The following is a 22,098-nucleotide window of genomic DNA, read 5'->3' on the forward strand; positions in this document are numbered from 1 at the left end:
TAATGGCTGAGAAGCCGGCTTTCCTGTCGCACAACTTGGCACCTCGTGCGGCCCCCCCTTGCGGAACACGAAGACGGATGAGAAGGACGTAGGGGAAGGGTGGCTGTTGCGGGAGCGATGGGGGCCAGACGATGCCCTGAGCCATCTTGATGTCAACGAATGCGCTATACGGAGTGCTGTGTGCAGTGAAACGATGCCTCTCTAAGAAAGATAGCGGAGGGCCTTTGTCCAGGGCAAAACGTTGTACGTTGTATCTGCATTTGAATCTGTATACTTAAAAGCCAAGGTCGTTTCCCAGCAACTGTTTCAGTGTTGAAAAGTCGGTCTTGGATTTGTTGTGCGGAGGGTAAATGGAATAAACATATTGCGCTCTCAAAATCAACTGTTGAATTGAAATTAAGGGAGGTAAGGAAGGTAAGGTATTGAACCCACGATGAGGATATACACGATACGTTATGTCCATAGCTTCGCCGTTGAAAAAGAAAGTTTAGGTTAGGTATTTCCATGACCAAAGAATCCCCCGGGTATGGCGGTACCTCCTGGTACGTACTCTAGTACTCCCTAAGGTAAGGTACCTTACCTAACTACCTAACAATTTAATTTCGCGTGCTAGGACCCCGCCAACCGCATTTTGAATCATTGCATTTCCCCGTATTACCTTACAGAGGTACCAGAGGTACCTGACTACGACAGGTAGGACCCGGGCAGTCACACCCACCAAATACGTCCGCTTCAGATTGCCCGCAAAAAATGGAAGTAATTACGCAGAGACCAAAGAACCCCCACCATACCTTACTCAACAAGGTCGCAAACCAGACATCGAACAAGCCCCCAGACCACGGCCTCCTTGTAGGCGTCCACGCCAACATTTATCCTGAGGCTCTCCTTTTATTCGCCCATTAACAGGTCGAATAATACACGTACTCATCGTACAAACATCCGACTTGTATATTACCACTGCTTCACTTAAGGTTGTCTCCATATCGCCCCGCGCCAGACCATGACCTGGCAGCCAGCCCCAGAGTCCTTGAGCCAGCTCGCAGTATGTCTCAAGGACTCCCTGAGCGGCTTCGACAAGGAAGCGCGCAAGCAGGCTGAGACTGTAAGAACCCCTTTCCGTCCTGCGGTAACGGGAAAAGAAAAGAAGAACCATATTTTTGCTGCACCTCCATCCCTCTACATCGGGTTAGCTGACACTGTCCTCCCCCGCCCGCCCCCCTTAGATGCTTGCGCAAGCCAAGTCGTCGCCCGACATCAACAACTACCTCGCCTATCTCTTTTCGAGCTCCGGTGTCCCCGCCGGTGTGCCATGCAGGCCCGAAGAATACCATCTCGTGCGGTCTGCCGCTGCCGTCATGCTCAAGAACAACATTCGGTCCAACTATAAGGAGCTGCCCGACAACAGCCTGGCCCTCATCAAACTCGCCGTGCCCATGGGCATCCAGGACACCCACCCTCAGATCCGAAGCTACGCCGGAAACATCGCAACCGAGATCATAAGGAGGGGCGGTCTCCTCAGCTGGCCTGAGCTGCTCCCGCAGCTGTTGAGCTTACTCTCCAACGAATCCGGCCAGGTCTCCAACGAGGCCCAGGAGGGCGCCATGGCCGCCATGGCCAAGATCTGCGAGGATAATGCCAAGGTCCTAGACCGTGAAGTCAATGGCGAGCGGCCCCTGAACGTCCTCCTGCCCAAGCTCATCGAGGCCGCCAAGAATCCCCTGCCCAAGGTTCGCGCCCAGGCACTCACCGCCGTCAACATCTTCATCCCGCGCAAGTCCCAAGCCATGCTCAACAACATCGACCTCTTGCTGAGCCACCTCTTCGTCCTTGCCAGCGACAGTCACCCGGATGTCCGTCGCCAGGTGTGCCATGCCTTCGTCCAGCTCGTGGAGGCTCGCTCGGACAAGCTGAAGCCCCACATCGGCGGCCTTGTGGACTACATCGTCACCCAGCAGCAGAGCGACGACGAGGATCTGGCCTGCGAGGCGGCCGAGTTCTGGCTGGCTGTTGGCGAGCATGATGACTTGTGGAAATCGCTCTCGCCCTACCTCGACAAGATCATCCCCGTCCTCCTGGAAAGCATGGTGTACGGCGGAGAGGATATCGCCCTGCTGGGGGGTGCGTCTGACGATGAAGACGAGGAGGATAGGGAAGAGGATATCAGGCCAGCCTTTGCCAAGAAACAAGCTGCCCGATCGGCGGCGAATGGTCCGGAGGGCCCGGCGGACTCTGCCCAGAACGGAAACGCCTACGAGAAGCTTGGCGACATGGACGAGGATTTCGAGGAAGGGGAAATTGACGATGACTTGGACGACGGGGACGAGAACCCCAACGAAAGGTGGACCGTCCGCAAATGCTCGGCTGCTGCCCTCGACGTCTTCTCCCGGGATTTCCAGGACTCGGTCTTCACCGCTATTCTCCCCTACCTCACCACCAACCTCAAGCACGAGGATTGGCCCCGCCGTGAGGCTGCCGTCTTGGCTCTCGGGGCCGTCGCCGAGGGCGCCATTAACGCCGTCACGCCGCACCTGCCGGAGCTCATCCCGTATCTTCTGACCCTCCTGGAGGACACCGAGCCCATCGTCAGGCAGATCACCTGCTGGACCCTCGGCCGCTACTCTTCCTGGGCCGCCACCCTCGACGGCCCGAACGCCAAAACAAGGTACTTCGAACCGCTGATGGACGGTATTCTACGCAAGATGCTCGACAAGAACAAGAAGGTTCAGGAAGCGGCGGCCTCAGCATTCGCCAACCTGGAGGATCAGGCCGGAAAGGTCCTCGAGCCTTACGTCGGCCCCATTCTGCAGCAGTTTGTTCTTTGCTTCCAGCGCTACAAGGACAGGAACATGTACATCCTTTACGACTGCGTACAAACCCTCGCGGAGCAGATCGGTCCCCTCCTGGCCCGCCCCGACTTTGTCAACACCTTGATGCCGGCTCTCATCGATCGGTACCAAAAGGTCACCGACCAATCCCGCGAGCTGTTCCCCCTCCTAGAGTGTCTATCGTACGTCGCCATGGCTTTGAATGACACCTTCTCGCCCTATGCGCAGCCCATCTTCAGCCGCTGCGTCAACATCATCCACGTGAACCTGGAGCTGGCTCTTCAAGCAACCAACCGGGCCGGGTTGGAATCGCCCGACAAGGACTTTCTCGTCACAAGTCTCGACTTGTTGAGCGCCATCCTCCAGGCGATCGAGGAGCGGAAGGCTCAGGAGCTTGTCAGCGGCTCGGGCAACTCCTTCTTCGACCTCCTCGGCTTCTGTCTGGAAGACCCGCAGGATGACGTCCGCCAGTCCGCATACGCCCTCTTGGGTGACTGCGCGAGATACGTCTTCCCGCAGCTCGAGGCGCAGCTACCGAACATCTTCCCCATCCTGCTGAAGCAATTGGACTTTGACAGCATCCTCGACGAAGAGATGGACAGCGGATTCAGCGTCGTTAACAACGCCTGTTGGTCCGCCGGCGAGATTGCCATGCAGAATACAAAGGCGATGGGGCCCTTTGTCCCTGAGCTCCTGCAGCGCCTAGTCGACATCATATCGAACCCCGGCGTCGTCCACGCCGTCACAGAAAACGCCGCCATCGCCCTCGGTCGGTTGGGTCTCCACAACCACGAGCAGCTTGCGCCCCTGCTGAATACCTTTGCCGAAGACTTCCTGAACGTCATGGAAGGGGTCGAGTCCTCCGAGGAGAAGGCCACCGCTTTCAAGGGCTTCACTATGGTGGTGGGCCAAAACCCACGCGCCATTGAAAGGGCGCTCCCGCAGTTTTTCGTCGCCATTGCGAGGTATCGGGATCTGAACCTTCAGAACCCCATTAAACAGGAATTGCATGATGTCTTCCAGAATGTGTGTTTGCCCCTTTGTCTCGCCCCCGCGTGTATCCGATCTTCTTCTCTCTGCTAACTCCAAATTCTCTCCCAAGGTGCTGAATCTCTACCGTCAACTCATACCATCCTTCGACGACTTTATCGGGCAAATGCAGCCAGCAGATCGAGAAGTCCTTCGTACGCACTACGCCCTCTAGTCCTTGGGTTAAAATTAAACCGAAGAGCCATTATTGGATGGCCAACGTCTTGAGCAAGCCGACGACCGACGAAACCGCGTTTTGGGGGAATACATTCCACTTTCATATGAACTAAGTGGAGAAGCAAATTGGGGGGTCAGGGGATGGTGAGGGTGAGAGTGAGGGTGAGAGTGAGAGTGCATTACCGAGAGATTCGGTGCTTTGATGGCGTGCTTGGGAAGGTGGGAGGATGGAAGATCGCCACCTGCTGGCATTCGGTCGATATGCTGGGGCCAAAGCGAAGAACTGGGTGAGGGTTATATGAATGCGATGGGTCATGAATACATGGGAGCGCTCGTAGGCTTGATTGGGCCCCCCATTCTAGGTGGTGCTTTGGAGGATAATACGACGATGGGGCATCATTTTGCAGGAAGAGAGAGGGAGGGGGCATTCGAAGAAAAATAGGGGAGGGGACTCGAGAAGGCGGGCGGGAGAAATCTTAAGAGCAAAGGCATATGGACGTCATGTCGCGAAGACTGGGCTGGGCCGGTCAGGCAAATGTGAGCGGTTTCATCTGGAGAAACGCTTGGAGCTTAACCTAGATAGATAGCCATCTTTTTTTGCTGATCGACTTGATTTGTAGGTAGATTGACGGGCTCAGGCTGCGCGGCCTATACAAACCGTTTTCTGTGTCTCCCAAACCCAGTAGCAGTCCTGCGTCTCCATATCCTCTGGAGTTCCGACTACTGAGTCTCCAGTCTTCATGGAGATTCGACGATTTGAACACCCTAGGGCTGCTTCAGAAGAACGACGCAGATTTCCCGACTTACCGCCCTATTCGTATATGTAGCCACGTGAGGAGAAAAGACAGTGTTCAGCGAAAGAGAAGCGCCTCTGAAATGACCACTCGGCGAGGCCGCCGTATAAACCAAAGGTGAAGGAGCCCGGAAGAGGGGGCCTGCTTACTTGCATGAGCCTACGCCGAATTACTACCGACAGGTTCATGTTCATGGACGGCGCGGCAAGGTCAGTAAGTAGGTATGTATTAATAACAGCGCAAGGGGCAGCAAACCAGGCTTTTGCTTTCGACTCTCCCAGGGCTGCCACATCTCTCTCCGGATGGGAGGCGCATTACATGGTGCGTGAATGGTCCTCATTGGCTTCGACTATCTGCCGAATACCACAGATCAGCCAACTAACTAAGAGATGAGCAGACCGTTGAGTACTGTGGCTTTTGTACCTTCGACTTTGAAAAAGACTCCCTGCCAGTACCATCGTTTCTCGGATGCGGGGAAGGGATCATAGTCCTCGCTGCGGACCATCGCTGGTACAAATGAGTCCCAAGAAGACGGCATGCCTCCCGGATACACTGGACTCCTTGGTCGGTTAGAAGAGGAAGAGCCTCATGCGAGATGGTAATGAGTTGAAGAGTCGACGAAAATATGATAACATGCGTGGTAGCCGGGTTGATGAGGATATTACAGAGAAGGTGTCAGCCGCGCCAAGTCGGCACCGTTGGCACCGTTGGCTTGGGTTGGGTTGAAAGCTGGTCGAGTCAGTTCAGTCGGACAATGCTGACTTTTCGCTCTGCCTAAACCGTCGCTACTGACACCCCGCCCAGTGAGGCGTGAAAGGAGACCACTACAGTACGTCGTGAAAACGTTACCATGTGCGCATAATAAAGATTACGCCGTTTCTTATCCTTCTCATCGGATAAGGTCGGGGCAGGGCATTTCAGGACCGTGTTGCTACCTTGCAAGCGTGACACAGCCATCCATCCTTTCTTTATTTAGGTAACGTGTCATCGAGACCGGGATTAGCCAGATAATAAAAGTCAGCAAATCAAAACATACCCGAGTACGTGGGATCGATTATTTACGTGCATATGGTAGGCTGTGTACGATGGCCCTCTTCAAAGATTTCGAGGCACTTCATAGTTTCAACGTGGAAAAACCTTCCTCGACAGTTTTGCGTACTGCGCCTGGCTTTTTAGGGTTGTGTCTTGTCTTATCCACTCATGCTTGAGAGGCAGTTACCGTCTTTCTCACTGTGGTTTCTCACTCGGCCGAGTTCAGTGACGTAGGACTGGAAAGGAAATACAAGGTACCATAAGTATGTGGGACCATTGCTTTTCTTTTGCTTCCTTGTTTCTGGTTATCGTATCTAAGGAGCTGGTAAGCGGAGCCTACCTTATATACCTAACTGATAAGTTTATTCATCTGGCCTATCGCTTCATTTTACAGATACAACGTACAGGATGCTGTCAATCGGCGGAAGAAAATCTACGAAGTTTTTGTGACATTCACCTAATCGCGGGCGGGGCTTGTTTACTAACGGTGTAGGAGCGGGGAAACCGTTCGATCTTCTCACGTGTAGAGTTAGGTAACGGCGTTGGGCCACCATTCCTGGCATGGTTAGTTCGTCTCTTTAATTACACTACACGACGCCCAGCTGAGTGGAAGAGGCTGTGGAATCAAACATGTTTTAGGTGTTATGCGAGATCTCAAGGTTCCGACGAATGACCATGGCCACGATATATGTACTGCGACTCCGTACGTCGTAGTTTAAGGTATACAGCGTGTTACAAGGTACTGAAGAATTGATTTGCTACGATACCCCCAGTGCTTCGTACAACATCAAGTGCCTTAGTCAGGGCTCTGCGCATGCGAATATCGTGAGACTGCTTGTGGTTGTCCATGCATCAGTTCACCTGGGTGTTCTATATCAACTGCCGTGGCACTGATCCCTCCCCCAATGAGTGTACTCCGCAGGCCCTCGGGTTTATGATGCACAGCGCCCAGGGTCAGTAGTTGAATCACCCGAAAAAGTCAATACCATCCGAACTATGTCCGTCTTCTTTCCTGGAGTTTGGGGGAAGGTCGGGGGAAGGCCGGGGGAGACTATTTCTTTTCTTTTTCTTGTTTTCCATTTGTCATTGACTAGCGTTAGATCGCCCCGCCGACTTCGGATCTCTTCTTGGCCTTGTGCATGGGACCTCCTCGACTGACACTGTAGAGAATTCCCAGTGCCACTCGTCAATATCGGCCTTGGTTGTCCAAACCCAGCATCACAGAGCCGGGTGAGGAGAAGAAGGCCCGACAACTATAGTGTCGTGTGGTGTAACGCTCCTTGATTGGGACCAATCATATTAGGATTTCGCTGCATTAAAGATCAGAAGGAAAAGGGGAATCAACCCCCACCATCTGCATTCGCCGCCGTCTTCGCTTATACATATTACTGCTTTCCAAAGCTAGCTATTCGGAAAATTCTGCCTATGCTTCTAGGGAAAAGGGGAACCACTAGATTGCCTATCCTCGGTCCGCAAAATTTGTTATCCAAATGCCCCCTCTCCTTTATCACCCGGGCCCTTCCTGTGTAAGGTAGAACTAACCAGGTCACGGATTGACAAAAGTCCCGATGCCCAAGCACCCTAATACGGCACTATTAGATATAAGCACTGTGTCTATATTAGAACGGAGAATATACCCCTCGGTTCCCTTTGGGTTTAAAGATGGCAAGGCGGAGGAAGATCCACTTCCAAGATTCTCGGTCTAGAACACGGGCAGATATACATCAAAGTCCTAGCGCCAGAATGATTAAACTAATACCGTGACAACATGGACTAAGTGCTTAAATATCTAGAAGGTCCAACATCTCATCACCGCGTGGTAGGTGATGCTGTAGGCTATTCACCGTTACGGAGATGGATCCCCAACCTCACACGTGGCGGCGTACCTCAATTTCTCAGGGCAGAGAAAAAGCCGTTAAGGCTGTCGATGAATACACTATGGGATAATAGACGACCCCCGCTCGCTCCTTATAGCCTATCTAATATGCACTCAGTACGAATCGTCAACCCCACTGCCACTGCGGCTCTGTTATTACTCTTCCAAGGCTGAAACTATTAATAGAACCCCCCAGAACGGTCTAAGAAGACTTGCAAGGCCGGGTCTCGTCTATGTACATACCTATATAAAACAATCTTCTGCTATCGACCGTCGTCTCACTTCGCGTATAGTTTCTTTTTATTTCTTTTATTCTCTCTCCGTTTGCTACTTGCTGACTTGCAATGAGTTATGATGGTAATGAATTACTTAGGACGAGTACGTTGTAGGTTCGCTTCCCTGGTCCCTACCGTCGTGTTTTAAGAATAGAAACAGTCCATACCGGATTCAGTATAGCGTAGACAGCCCGGACTGCCAATACGCCAAGCCCGCCGTTGAATGGCCCACAGCGACAGCGACAGCGTCATGCAGGACGCCGCCAGCCAAGGGGCTTGCACACCCCTGTCGCAGCTTCCAAATGACAATGCCCAGGCATCGAAACTCGATCCCGACAGCCACAGCCACAACGCCGGTCTCGACTTAGCAGCCCATGATTGGTGGGAGAGCGATCATGGAGCCCGGTCAACCTATGCGATTGGTGAGTGAGTGGACACTAATAAGATCGTCGCCCCTCTAAGAAACAACGGTCCCAAGTGCATCGTTGGCTATTTTCACTTCTGCCCTTCCTACAAACCCCGTTGAGAGGAAACGACAAAAAAAAAAAAGGGGCGTTGTAAGTTGACGAACAGAAATAAATTAAAAGCGAAGCTCGGCGAAATTGTTGTCTGCTTGAAGCAGCACACCTGTGTTACCTACTTAGCGGGCATTTCTAATTGATAATACCTGGATTTTCGCCTGTCGCTGTCTTGTTCCGACAGGCCCTGAAAGACGCCGCATTCTAGGATTCCAGGTTGAAGGATATACGTGATGACAGCTTCGCGGACATAATAAGGAATGTCGCATAGTAGGTACACGACGCGAGAATGCGCCTATCATGGCCATCGTTACAAAAAGTGCAGTGGCATTTGCTTTTTTTCATAAGCTTCTCTTTCCTGACTCGGATGGCTCGAGTGGACAGCGCGTACATAAAAGTTCACCGTGTATAGTACTCGGGGTAGTCACACCCATGCTAGGAGGCCATTAATACATATAAGGCGAAACGACTCGGTCTTCTTGTCTCTCTCCTGTCTTTCTCTCCCTCGCCTCGGTTCCCTCGTGCCCCCAGTATCCTTACGGGGGGCCTAGTGCTAGATGTACAACCTACAGTTGTCATTTTAAAGGGGGCTTCCAGAACAAGGCAGGGCTAAAGAAATCTCCTCGGATAACTGTCTCTTGAAAGCCTTTACACATAATCCTGATCAGTTACGGACGATGTCGCATTCGGGGGTTTCCTAAACTCGGCAATAAACAACCGGAGGGGTCGCAGAATCTCGACTGCAGAACCAATTCCTCTGTACTCTTGCACCTGTGGAAGAACGGACCGCAATGTTTGTGCAAGGCACCTCGCGAATGAACTCTCGATTCGTGCCATCATGGTTCAGAAAACCTTTTGGCCTTGAATGTTGGTTTGTTGTCTATCCCAGCTGAAAGCTGCCCGATTTGTGTACTCGTCGGTTATTTGTATGACATCAGCTCGAATAGGAATGGGGGTTGATAGAACTTGACACCTATTTCAAGCACTTTCTTCTGTAGATGTGGCTTCCCGAAATACCATTTGTCATTTCGACGACCTGGGAAGACCACCGAACCTGGATACGGGAGCCTAAGTCATCCGGAAATGCTCTCTGAGAAATCCATTCAAGTGTTTGATGAGTGGTAAAGTATAAATCCCCAATTGACATCCCTCTCAACCTTATAAAAACCTCGCAGGGCTCACGGATTTTAGGTTTCAAGCCAGATATCAGTTTCATTTAGTCCAGGGCCTCTGTTGACAGGATGTATATATCACGTGACTCGGAAGACAGCCAATTAGAGTCTGTCCAGAAATCCTGGGCGCCAGGGCCTATTATGTTGTGCAATAAACCTCTGCTGTTCACTGTGCAGGTATCCGGTAATTAACCCACCGAAGCTTTCTACGAATACTCGACTCCGCTCCCAACGGGGGGTTGCAGGTAATCGCATGTATCAAACGCAGAACAGCGGCAATGGTCTGCCTAAGCGTTACCAGATGCACTTGCTTAGTTCTCGTCTTTTTTGTTTCGCAATGTCTGGAGTCAATTCACCGCCACAAGTCCCCTGGACTACTGCCTCGTGATGAACTGGGTCGTGGCGTTTTAGTTACCGCTAGCGGCTTGGAGAACCAGCGATTTATTACTTTGTCAGCACTTTGACGCTCGGTCAACTGCGCAGTTATGCTCTCACCGAGAAGCTGCGTATACACTAGAGACGTACCTCGAAGTACGGATAGTTACAGAATAGAGCGCCCCTAATATATTCCCTTAACTAATAACGTAACATATTGTACGGACAAGTTTCGCTCCTACTCGGTTATGTCCTGTCACTCTGCACTAGCGCGGGGTGAGTATATTCATTCCACACGGTACCTTAATTGGCTAGCCTGCCGGAATGTCTGTTGCCGATTGACCAAATGCCGCTATGCATGCTTGCTCAAGCGATTGGCTCTTCCTTCTGTCGCCGTAGTAAGATTTTATGAAAGCTGGTTCCATTCCAAGCAATTCGGTCAGATTCGTTTTATTACTGTTAGGTTCGAACCAGGCGGGTCGCTAGTGGGGGAGGAAAGGCGGTCTACTGACGACTCTCAGCTCCAGGGTGCTCTCAAGTCGATTTTGAACGTTCTTGACAGCACCCTACAGATCCCAGCCCCGATTGGCTCGCTAGCCGGGGTGTCCCATAGCATTTACTAGCGCTATCCATCCTGACCCTGGGCATTGATAATCGTGTAGGTTGTAGATGTCCCATAAACCGCTCCTGGGTCAACGACGAGCCGAGGAACACACATGAACGAAAATTCAAACAAAAGACCGAGTGCCAATTGCTAGAACGATGATGTGTCTATTGTGACCGCGGCGTCGATGAAGGGGCTTACTTACGTACGTAGACTTCATGGATTCTAGGCTCTACTCGGGCACCTTTAGCTATTCCCACTAATTACGGATAGATATTCCGAGTACCTAGCCGCGAAACGTACAAGCCGGGAGCGGTGGAAACATTCATCATCCCGATCCAACTCATATATCAGCCCAGTGGATGTGCACTGTCTCCTGTGTGCGCTGCTTCAAGATGCGGTGTCATTAGTGCTGGACCGACTTCTAGTCCAGAAGTCGGATCGAAATGATTTGGTTAGCCCCCCCTGTCTGGACATCAATTGAGTTTGGCATAGTGGTTCTCTCATAATCCGGTGCGCTGGATCGACGGAACATCCCACTCGAGACGGGAATAAGGAAAACCGAAGAAATAGTCATGGGAAAGGCCGGGAAGTAAGAGATCTCCCTGCACCCATGCTAATTACTCCGTAGTGCGTACGTAGGTCGTAGGGACGGGGACCCTTGCTTTTGATGGGCCCATAATCACGTTGGAACTGTGTGTGTGTGCGCGCCAGAACACAGCCACGTTTCGGGATTTGCGAAACCGCGAACAAGATTCACTGGCCGACTTCCTCAAACCATTAGGGATGACCGTAAACATTGAACACCAGGTCCATGACATTCTGCTCTCAAAGACAAAATGAGCAGGAGGCAGCGAAACAACCAACGTGATAAATGGCGGTAATCAAGGGGCGAGACTGGGCTGTAGGACACGGACGGTCAGCGGCTCGGCACTCGGTCGAGTCTAGCATAACTATGACGAGCGACGAGTCGGCGGCAGAGACAGTAGCCAGAAGATTAATGGCACGGATATAGAAAGAGGAGTTGATCAAACATGACCTCGGGAACTGGTTTACCCGCCCGATTTCCCAAGTCGCCCGAACCCTAATGGCGGTGATGATAATCCGTAAATAATGCGCGTAGAATGACCGTCAAAAGTCGATCCTCGAAATGGCAAAACAGCAAGAAACCTAAAGATCCAGTGTATACTAGTGTAGTGCGGATGGAGGATATGCTATTCGGCGTTTGTCGATATCATACCATGGGCGAAATGGCATCTTTCTTGAGCGTCAACTTTTATACACCCGGCTCCGGGCGCTAAATAAATCACATAAAACCCTCGCCTGCGCTAAAATAAAATAAAACAAAATAAAGCCAGCCCGAAAGCTTCGTCCCGTCTTTCATTGAGTAATATGTGACCCTTCGAGACGGGGAGGGCCGCCGAAGCGCTGACGGGCGTTGAGGGAGTGACAATCCCACGTGCAAACCACTAGACATCGCCTTACTTTGTGTGCACCTACCTAAGGTATTGAGGTGACTGATTATCCGTACAGAGGTACTTATATTCCAGTGCTGCTTACGTACCTTAGGTGGTAATGGTAGTGTAGCACCTACCGGTACATGCAGTGGCGAAAACTTCTCAGTCACAGGGCTTGTACCTGACCTAGCGACGAGAATTGTCTAAGCTATTCCGCTCTGTCAAGTGCCATCCCAGTAGGGGCTTGCCACGGATGCTTGCTTCATGGCCAGGTGCCAGGGTCGAGGTGCTGGTGTTGTTTGGGTTGGGCTTCTGTGCTGCTCTACCTTAGCTTTGGGAAGTCCTTGTTTTAAAACAAACCTTGGGTCCTAGTATTGCTGCATTGCTTTTTTCACAGGGCAGCACATCCCCCAATCAGGTACGTAATGTCTGCGTGGGTATTGCCCTGTCGTACGTCGTAATACCACCTCTCTCTCTCTATTTCTCTTAGTCTCCCCTCCCCCTCCCCGGAGTGTAAACCTCCCGGGCCAGCCGGCACGCATCTCACGCCTCATCTTCTGAGGTCAGGGCTAGAGGGACCCACCTACGGATGGGGTCTCAGGTGCACTTGGTGGTGCATGTGTTTTCCAGGTCTTAGCCAATGCGGGACACACCTGAGGCGGTACTTCTCCCGGTGCTGTCACGTCTCACTTGGTCGGTCTCTTTGCAGAAATATAAAGGCGACTCCCATCCCACCCCAGCCCGAATGCGCTGCCCAGTCTTTTCCTGCAGCCAGAGCATATGGTCAACATCACCAGGCACGCTGTCCCTCGCTCTCCCCCTACTCACTCGCTTTTTCCCTTACTTACTCGTTAGGAAGTCCTCGTCGACTCCTGTCATTCGCTTCCGCGTTTTAATTGTGTCTTCTTCCTTTGTCGTCTTCTTTTTCCCCTCCATTCAGATATATAATTCCTTCCTCTCCTACCCGACCGCTCTCGTTGCGGAAAACTCGCGAATTCCATACATCACCAGAACGAATATCGCGTATACTTCAAGGCTACTCGCTCGCTCGCTGCCGTGCTGCCACGGGACACAGTGAATTTAGTCCCGCCGACACGCAGGTTCACCCAACCAGCCAGTAAATTCTTGAAATCATCCACCCTCGCTTTCTACAACGGTCAAGTCGAGAGTCGAGACCCTCGGGGAGAAAGGAGCCAACGGAGACGGAACGCTCCATTTGCAATCTCACCAGCATCAAGGAACCGGGGCAAACGCTCGGCTTCCCAGAGCTATTCCTTGACCTGGCTTCAGGTTGCGCCATCCCCCTAATTTCTCATCTCCTATCTGACAACACTACGCTCGCTGCCTTCATACTTCTTCATAGAGGGCCTGTGCTCTCCGTCTATTTTTAATGTGAGTCTCCTTGCACCAGGATGAAGCTAATTGGTGCACGAAGCATGTCTGGCTGACCGTTCGACTGCAATTTCTTTCTCTTTCAGTTCGCTTCTGGGGCTTTCCAACAAGGTAATACAAAAAAATGGCTGGTCCTGGTGGTGGCCCTCCACGTCGAAGGTACGTCTTGATTGTGTCCTTGGAGTCGAGGCAAGACCGAGTCTTTGGCTAACATGTTGGTTCAGCCACACCAAGTCGCGCAAGGGCTGCGACACCTGGTACGTATTGTTACTCGGGATATGCTGGGGTGGCGTCCAATATGGTTAACCGTATATGTTTAGCAAGCGTCGACACATCCGATGCGATGAGGTTTTCCCCCAATGGTTAGTCAACTCTCCCCATTGAACCAGCCTCGTTATGCCAGCTAACTCGGGAAACCAGCCGCAACTGCACGAAGCACAAGATTCGTTGCCCCTACAATGACATACCTGTGCCTCACAAAGGCTCTGGCACCCCCGATAAGCCCGATTTGATGTGGACAAACGAGATCGTTGTGGCCATCAGGGAATGGCGCCGTACGGGCACCTTTCCCTTCCCCAGCATCAATCTTACCTCGCCCCCCCACCCATCCCACTATTCGGACGAGGAACTCAGGCTCATTTACCATGTTTCGTCGATTTTCGACCAGATGGCTGGAATGAATGTCGTTTGCCTCACCATCTGGACCAGCTACATTCCGGCGTAAGTGCACGCGGAACGACGCTTCTTGCGAACATGCAGAATCTCCCAGGCGAGAACCAAAGAACTGACCGTCATCTTGACAGCATCTTGAACCTCGGGACAAGGCATCGCTGCCTCATGGACTCGCTCCTAGCTTTCTCGGCCATGCACATCGCTTCCCTGACCGACTGTCCAATCGTGGGTAATATGGCATATGAGCACCGTGGCCGGGCCCTTGGAGGTTTGAAGTTGGCCATCGGCACTTTCTCGGGTGAGACATTAAATGCCGCCCTCGCTGCCTCGCTTCTCCTGTCGTGGCAGGCCACTGATTGGTGAGTTTCCTGTCCCGGAGCCGGTTTCCCGGCCACCCAGCCCCTCTCGACTGTCCCTTTTGACGACTCACACTGACAACGATGTAGGCGGACCTGGACCCAGCTGATGCAGGGGGCCTGTTCGGTATGTTTTGCCCTCTTGGACCCCGGCAAAACCAGGATTTGTGACAAGAGGCTAACAGACGGCTGTAGGTCACTGATGTCTTGTGGGGCTTGGGCCAGGGCTCGGAGTTCTACGATCTTCTCAATGAGACGGGCAGCAGTTTCCCACGTTCGTCGCCCGCTCCCAGCCCGGACCACCAACCGAGTCAGCCGCCCAAGGAGAACCTCGATGCCCTCAACTATACCCTGCATCAGTTGTACAAGGTCGAGCTGTTCGTGAAGCAGTGCGGAGAGGACTCCAAGCCCATTCAGCAGCTCGCCGGCTTCCTGAGAGGATCTCGGAAAATCGCTCTTAATCTATCGGCGGCGGAGCAGTTCGAACGTCTGCGGCCCCTCCGGACCTGGCTTTTTTCTCTGCCCGTCATGTTGCTGCAGGAGAAGGGACCCACGCCCGCCACACTGGTCACCATCGCGCACTACTATACCGTCGCGATCCTCCTGGAGCGTCTTTTCCCGGAGATTGGGACTGCCTTTTTTGGGAACCTCTGCGCCCGATCAATCGTGGCCACGTACAGCCGCGTCCTTGGTGGCCACCTGAGCTATGGCCACAACACCGACGCCTACACGCCCGTTAGACTGATGCAGTTCCCGATGGACACGGCTACAACCCTCCAGTTCGCGATGGGCCTGAGCACACCTGCACAACCGATATTGTTCCCCCAGATGCACCCTCCAAACGTCATCCTTGGTGGCCCTCTCCCTTGGTGCGCGGTACCTCAGGCATCATCCTATACATATGTGCCGTACGGCGACCATGCAATCTACAGTTACAGCCCGGAGTTTCTTCCTATGGCCAGCCCGGAGTTTCTTCCTATGGCCAGCCCGGAGTTTCTTCCTATGGCCAGCACCGAGTTGTCGCCGTCGCTTGCCCATGTGAGCCCTTTACTTCTGCCGGGCTACACCGACCCACAGCAACTCAGCATCCCTTCTCCCGTCTTCGCCGGCTACAGCCCGGCCTCGTCCAATTTCGAAGGCTCTATCGCCTACAGCGATCCGAGGGAGGATGGGATGTCCGAAATCGAGAGCATGCCCCCCAGTCACATCTTCTGCTCGTCATCAACAAACTGACTTGGGCTCCGGGGCTCGTCTCCCTTTTCCTTTTTTTCCCTTTCTTTTTCTCTCTTTCTTTTTTTCTCTTTCTTTTTTTCTCTTTCTTTTTTTCTCTTTCTTTTTTTCTCTTCTTTTTTCCACTTCCTTTTTCCACTTTTTTTTCTTGTTTCCGCCCTCGATGGCTCAACCTTTTAATCATACCGGGTCTTTTAATACCTTTGGACGCCAAATTCAACGCCAATGTACGGTCACACTCCTTTGACGATACTCACGATGAACCCGAGCTAGACTTGGGCACACCCTCGCACGACACTCCTTTGAACAACACTCCTTTGAACAACGATGCACCTGGACGACAATGCCGGATAGCTCACGACACTCCTTACAAATACATGATACCCCCACTTTGGACATTCCTTGACGGACACGAATAACGAACCAACTTAGCACATTCTTTTTACACACACTCGCTCCTTCGACGACACAATACGATTCGGACCCAGAGTCATATCGAAAACATAATTATAGACGGAAAACACGCTCCTTACGGATATTAGGGAAAGACATGACGTACATTTGGCCTGGTTAGGACTCGCTTCCGGGGAACAAAAATGGGATACCGGTGTTGCGGGTGGGTTAATTTTTTTTTCCCACGAGAACATCGTCTAATCAACTTGGCGGCGTTAAGGACTCTTTCCTGGTTGTTTCTTCGCACGGATGGAGAAAACAGTTGGCGTTGAGGGGCGTTGATGGATTGAATTTTTTTTTGGTAATGCAGCGGGTGGGCTGCTTTTTTAGCGTTGATTTTCTCCCTTCGTCCTCAGCCATAGCACAGAACGTTAGTATGGAAAGCAGGGAGCATGCAGCAAGAAGCAAAAGGGAGACGCAGAAGGGACTGGCTGGTGGAGGTCAGTAGTCCGGGTTCCTGTACGACTCTTGCGGCTTGTCTTCGACTGCCTCGTACTTCGTATCTGTTTGAGGATCTAATTGTATACCTTACTTAGTATACCTTTAATATATGTAGATCCGGGGGGGAAAAGCGGATGTCTCAATTCAGTTATTGTTGTTATTGTTCGGAGAAAACATCTCTCTCGAGTGTGGTCGTCCACTAAGAGACCTGCAAGGAACTTGTTCATGTCTCCCCACGTGGCACTACCGTCTGTATTGACCTTGCCCAGGTATTTCTCTGGTGATTGCGCTATTGAGATTTCCAGCTATGTAGGCAGCCGAACAACTGGGCTTACACGCAGTTAGGCTGACTCGGTGTATACGCACTGCGGAAGCGTGCTTCGGAGCCGTTGGGTTCCGTGGAGCGTGAGTCCATCCATGTCGAGTGACCATCCATCCATCCGTCTGCCATGAACGTCGTCACGTCGGCTGGACTAGCCCGCCATTCCCCAGCCTTCTCATCTCGTGTACCACCACTTGTCTATTCTTCCTTGCCTTCCAAATACTCGTCTGCCCCATTGGCCGTAGTCCCATCACGGTTCTTCTCAAGTGCAGTGCAAGAGCCGCATCCGGCCGTGTTACAATGGAAGGGAAAAAAGGCAGGGTACGGGGAGCCATGCGTTCCGAGGTGCAGCTAGCTCCTCCCTCCCAAAGGGGAAGCTAAGAATAACTAATCATAGCCATAGCCATCGCCTCCTTTAGCTTCTCGAGCGGTAGACATACAGTCTAAGGCAGGTTAAGGTTAGGTCCCCCCTCCCCGGTCCCGACTTCCGATGTCTCTCGCTCTGATGGCCCTTCTCTCTGGCAAAGAACTACGGCTATGTTCAGGGTGTGCCATGGGTGTGAAAATCGACAGCCAAGTCCTACGGAATGCGAAAACCAGAGCGTACGTAGATTAAACTAGTGGAGGATCTGGGCCCCCAAGGGGAGGAAGCTGGTGTCGTTGTGGTTCTTGGTTAATAATCTTAAGGTACTGAACTAACACATAACATAAGGTAGGTAAGGTAGTTGGAGATGACACACACATAGTGTCCACTACACCATATACTGTCTAATTTTCACGGAAAGAGAGGTAGTTGTTCTTTTTCTTCTTCTTTTTTTTTCTTTTTTCTTTTCTAAAAAAAGTAAAGTAAAAAGGGCTGACTCAACATTTGATTCCTTGAGGAAGAGGCACAGAACAGAGGGGCACATTACGCAGTACGGAGAGACGTGCCATGGTGGCGTCGATGCATCAACGTATGGTCGGACGGGATAGTAACTAAGGTAATGATTACTATTCACTTGACGACACGAGGTTTCCAATGCCAAACGAGTCGAAGCCAATGGAAGTATGACGAAGCCGCCAGGCAACAGCCACTTTCGTAAAGATGGCTAGCCCAACAGCGGCTGTTCTACGGAGTATAGTCCCCGCGTCATAACCCTTCCATCTTTGTAGGTTTTGTGGCGTTCTCGGGCCGAGTATGATGGGCCCGGATGGAATCGTTTCCGTGAGGTTAGAGAGACGGGATCGGGAATGTGACCAGGGGAGATGCTCACAGGGCAGACTCGCCACAATGGGACAGGCCTCAAGCCCGACTGCCCACTTCGGAGCTCGACCACAACATTTACAGAAAAGCGAGACAGTGTATTCGACCTCCTGCTAGGTATGAAGTAGCTAGACATGGCGTGCCGCGCCACCCGTACATCCCCATTGGGCGCCATCAAGGGTTAAAGGGGTTGAGCTCTGAGAATCCAGCCATGCCCAGGCGCGCCTGGAACGTATCCCGTAGAGCTGGAAACAAGTACAAAAGAAAAACAAGGAGTGAACAAAACAAAAAAAGAGGAAGCAAAAAAAGGAAGCGTCGATTCGAGCTGAAGGTATCTGTGACGCTAGCAAGCAACCCAGCAAAAAGACAATCCATTGGTTTCCCCGTCCCTCCTCCGTACTGAGTCGTGATCCGTCAACCCCGCTAATTCAAAATCAAAGGAACAGAAGCCAACCAAAAACAAACCGAAGAAAGAGCCTGAACTCCAGTTCGCCTTGGTGTAAATGAGGACCGGTCCGAGGTAAATGATAGTCTCGTCCCGTCGATTCTTCCGACAACTCCATACTTGCTTTATGCCGTCAATAGTGTGGTATACCGTACTTGTTCGTAGCCGTGATGCCGAGGACATGCCGAGGACGACCCGCCTTGGCCACTCTCTGTAGATCTGTTTTTGAGTTTCTTTATTGGGCGCTGTGGGATCGGGATCGAGAAACGTGACGGGTGATCCCAGGCCCGTTACCTAACGCACTCCCGGCCCCGTCCCTAATAGCGTCGCTGTAGCTGGGTATCGGCGGCTGAGAAGATCCGGCAGCAGCGGCCGCCGAGCTGCCGCGACTCCTATTGATCACCCGGATGAGGGGAGTATTGTCGCTATCCGTGCTGTTCCGGCGACTTCCTGCCTCCGACTGCTCTGGACTGGTGTACTCGGGAGGTGGGTTAAGCGCATCCTGCATGCCCAGCCCAACCACGTGCTCGTCATGGCGGGGATGGACAGCAGGCGCGCTGCTGCTGGATTCACCTCCGTCGTCGGTGGGGACGAAGTGCGCCAGAGAAATGTCGGTCGGGCTAGTGGTGGGACCGGGGCTCCTCGGAGGCAGTACCCGGAAATTGCCACTCCTTGTCCGCCCATGGCCGTGTGCTGCACTCAGCGTTTGGCCGGCGTTGTCTCGGGAAGGCTGAACTGAGTGGGAGGAGACGTGATGGGTCTGAACAGCGCTACTACTACTGCCGGAGTATCCGTCCTTCCGGCCTGCTTCCAAAAGTATGTCGCCCTGTTCGGAACCATAAGGCGGGGGAGGGGCCAAGTTACCGGTCATCGGGGCGAGGCCCCACTTCTTGACGTTGGCCTCAATGAATACGAAACCGGCTTGGCCGAAGTTGACGTGAACGCTACAGGGGCCGTTCGCGCCCACCGCCGGGAAGAAGTTGTGAGATTTGAACCCGTGCACTACGTCGTCCAGCTTCCTGCCGTTGCGAGTGAAGAAGATGGTTCCCGTCCGCGGCCGGTAGCCCACGCCTATAACGTCACCTTGGACGTAAGAGGGTGCATAAGGTGTCGGGTTAAACGGTTGATTGAAACGGCGATGGCCTGTCGACATATAGGCAACAGAGTACTTGTGATATCCTGGGTGAAAGGGTCAGCTAAAGGGAGTAAAAAAAAAAAAAAAAAGACAAGACAAGAATGAATTAATGAATGGAAGGGGCCAAAAAAAGGGGAGAAGGGGGGAATATATAACAATCGTGCAAACCGCCCGACACCGCCCAGAGGCACATGCAGTCGATTTATATGGTAACATACCTGGAAGCCGAAACAGGGGATACGGCTTGGTAGCCATTCCGATGCTCAGCAAGGTGTTTTCGGGCTTATCAAATATCTTAGCTTCCCAGTAGTAGACCTCGTTCTGTTTCGGTACGGGAAGGTTGCTCATGACGGTGCATTCGGAATCAAAGAATTCGATTTCGGTCCGACCTTCAACGAAGCAGTTTGCGATTTCCAACTCGGGCTCGAATTCCCAAGCGGAGACCCCCTTTTCCTGAATGGCGAGATATTGCGACAAAGAGATATCGGTCTGAAGGGATTCGGGGGGATTGGCGGCAATAAAGGCTGGGAAACGAAGATGATATGCGTTAGCAACGGAACAGTACAGAGAGTGGCGTCGGTGTCGAGATTTTAAGGAAAGGAAGAAAAAGGAGAAGGAAAGACCAAAAAAAAAAAAAAAAAGGAAATGCAGAAGAGGGGAGAGGACTAGAAGACCTGAAGATTGAATTTACCTTTGGCTCGCAAGTACTCAGTCCGCTGGAGGTCATCCATGGTCTCAAGCGCCTCGGCCTCCTCGCGTGCAAATGCTTGTTCATCATCGTACTCTCCCGGACGGCCTATGCGGTCGAGGAAGATTCGACCTGTGTCTGTGTATCGGAAGAAGTAGATGACGAGGAAGATGAGGGCGATGAGGATAGCTGAGCCGAACGAGGAGAGGAGACCGATGATGACGCCGTTCAGGGCCGAGTTTGGAGGGGTGGGCGCCATGTTGGGCAAGGCTGTGCAAGGCTGTGATAATAGGGCGAAAATGCAACAGAATGAAATGAAGATGAAAGGGCGGGTGCGAAGCGATATGGTGAGGGTTCGACGTCGATACCAGTCGGGTCGAGATGTTCGCAGGTGCAGCGAGGGGAGAGGGGACGGCTGGCGTCACCGCCGTAAGCGTGGCATTCGCAGCTTGTTTTCTAAACTGGCTGGCGATAAGGACGATGACGAGGCCGATAGTCGAAGGAGTAGTTTGTAGGAATGGGAAGCTGTTTGGAGAGTTCGAGGAAGCAAAACACTAGAGGAAAAACGATGGAAAAGAATGGAAGATGGAAAGGCGACGTCAAAGAGGCTCAGTGTGATGACGGTGGTGGTTGGTTGTACTGGGTCAGGTCCAGAGTTGCCGTGTCCGGGAACGGACGATTGAATGGGCGGCAAAGTGGAGACAAGATGTCAGTTAGGTAATTACCTACGGAGTAGGTAAGTATTGGGGTATCAGGCACGTCCCGCCGTCCCGTTACTTGCTTACACTCCCACGATCATACAGTCGACTTTTGCTCTGGCATCAGTTCGAGGCAACTCTCTAGGGCTGCATGCGCGTAATAAAAAATAAAAATACAAATAAAAAAGAGGCAACTCTATTGAACGCTTAATTGCATACGGGCTATGGAACTATAGGACCACCATGCAAATATTCATGAACTGGTCGCACTTGCCACAAACCCATAGCATCCCCACCTGGGACAATGCGGGGCGACTTCTGCACCACCTTAGGTACGCACGGAGTATGTTGTATAGGTAAATCTTTATTAGGATGGTCTGAACTTCCTTCGTGATAACCAGGCCAGAGGAAATGAACTGGAGTGAAGAGTGAAACTATTCATTACTCTGTGTATACCGGGGGGAAGAAGAAGAAGAAAAGAAAAAAAGAAGAGAAGAATCAGAATGGGAAGAAAAGTGTTTGCGTATTTCGCGGCTTCGGAAAACGTCAACTTTCGCTGGAGGAGAAAACGGTTGAGTCTCTGCATTTTAGGTACTATACCCAGTCTAAGGTACTTCGTAGGAATCCCTCATTCTAAGATGTGTAATACTTTGTACGTACCGTACCTACCTTACCTTACCTACCTAGGTAGCCGGAATGACATCTGCTTTGTGAGAGCAGTTGCTTTTGGATAGTAATCCTGTATCAATGTCTAGTGCACCTCAAGGCCCACCGTCCGTTTTTAATAGAACAGCTTATTCCTCTCTCCCTATCCTTTGCCCTTTCGGTTCCAGTCATGTCTAGGTGCCGTCCATCTTGGTTAATACTGCTTTGTGTTCCGTGCTCACGC

General features: G+C 52.0%; 5 protein-coding genes across 5 annotated transcripts; 4 read left to right on the forward strand and 1 right to left on the reverse strand.

Moving 5' to 3' along the window:
* Positions 1-1,000: 1,000 nt before the first annotated feature.
* Positions 1,001-4,029, forward strand: SODALDRAFT_320856 (ARM repeat-containing protein; the record flags this gene model as incomplete). Its single annotated transcript, XM_028609569.1, has 3 exons — positions 1,001-1,102; positions 1,224-3,851; positions 3,928-4,029. 3 exons carry the CDS (start codon positions 1,001-1,003, stop codon positions 4,027-4,029), a joined length of 2,832 nt encoding a protein of 943 aa, XP_028463353.1.
* A 1,881-nt stretch (positions 4,030-5,910) lies between these two features.
* Positions 5,911-7,091, forward strand: SODALDRAFT_363399 (hypothetical protein; the record flags this gene model as incomplete). The annotated part of the gene is made up of 6 exons (XM_028614554.1): positions 5,911-5,980; positions 6,041-6,082; positions 6,497-6,560; positions 6,631-6,682; positions 6,714-6,810; positions 7,024-7,091. 6 exons carry the CDS (start codon positions 5,911-5,913, stop codon positions 7,089-7,091), a joined length of 393 nt encoding a protein of 130 aa, XP_028463354.1.
* A 2,944-nt stretch (positions 7,092-10,035) lies between these two features.
* On the forward strand, positions 10,036-11,520 carry SODALDRAFT_363402 (hypothetical protein; the record flags this gene model as incomplete). Its single annotated transcript, XM_028614555.1, has 8 exons — positions 10,036-10,082; positions 10,182-10,204; positions 10,344-10,349; positions 10,445-10,462; positions 10,548-10,675; positions 10,832-10,882; positions 10,991-11,131; positions 11,392-11,520. The coding sequence occupies 8 exons, from the start codon at positions 10,036-10,038 to the stop codon at positions 11,518-11,520; spliced, it is 543 nt and encodes a 180-aa protein (XP_028463355.1).
* A 2,130-nt stretch (positions 11,521-13,650) lies between these two features.
* Positions 13,651-15,787, forward strand: SODALDRAFT_283694 (hypothetical protein; the record flags this gene model as incomplete). Its single annotated transcript, XM_028608426.1, has 8 exons — positions 13,651-13,685; positions 13,751-13,783; positions 13,847-13,888; positions 13,947-14,246; positions 14,330-14,557; positions 14,645-14,681; positions 14,750-15,546; positions 15,598-15,787. 8 exons carry the CDS (start codon positions 13,651-13,653, stop codon positions 15,785-15,787), a joined length of 1,662 nt encoding a protein of 553 aa, XP_028463356.1.
* A 3,136-nt stretch (positions 15,788-18,923) lies between these two features.
* SODALDRAFT_337511 (SPRY domain-containing protein) lies at positions 18,924-20,770 on the reverse strand (the record flags this gene model as incomplete). The annotated part of the gene is made up of 3 exons (XM_028612699.1): positions 18,924-19,867; positions 20,042-20,347; positions 20,515-20,770. 3 exons carry the CDS (start codon positions 20,768-20,770, stop codon positions 18,924-18,926), a joined length of 1,506 nt encoding a protein of 501 aa, XP_028463357.1.
* Positions 20,771-22,098: the final 1,328 nt, after the last annotated feature.

Source organism: Sodiomyces alkalinus, assembly GCF_003711515.1.
Source record: "Sodiomyces alkalinus F11 unplaced genomic scaffold SODALscaffold_11, whole genome shotgun sequence".
In the NCBI taxonomy this organism is placed as follows: Eukaryota; Fungi; Ascomycota; class Sordariomycetes; order Glomerellales; family Plectosphaerellaceae; genus Sodiomyces; species Sodiomyces alkalinus.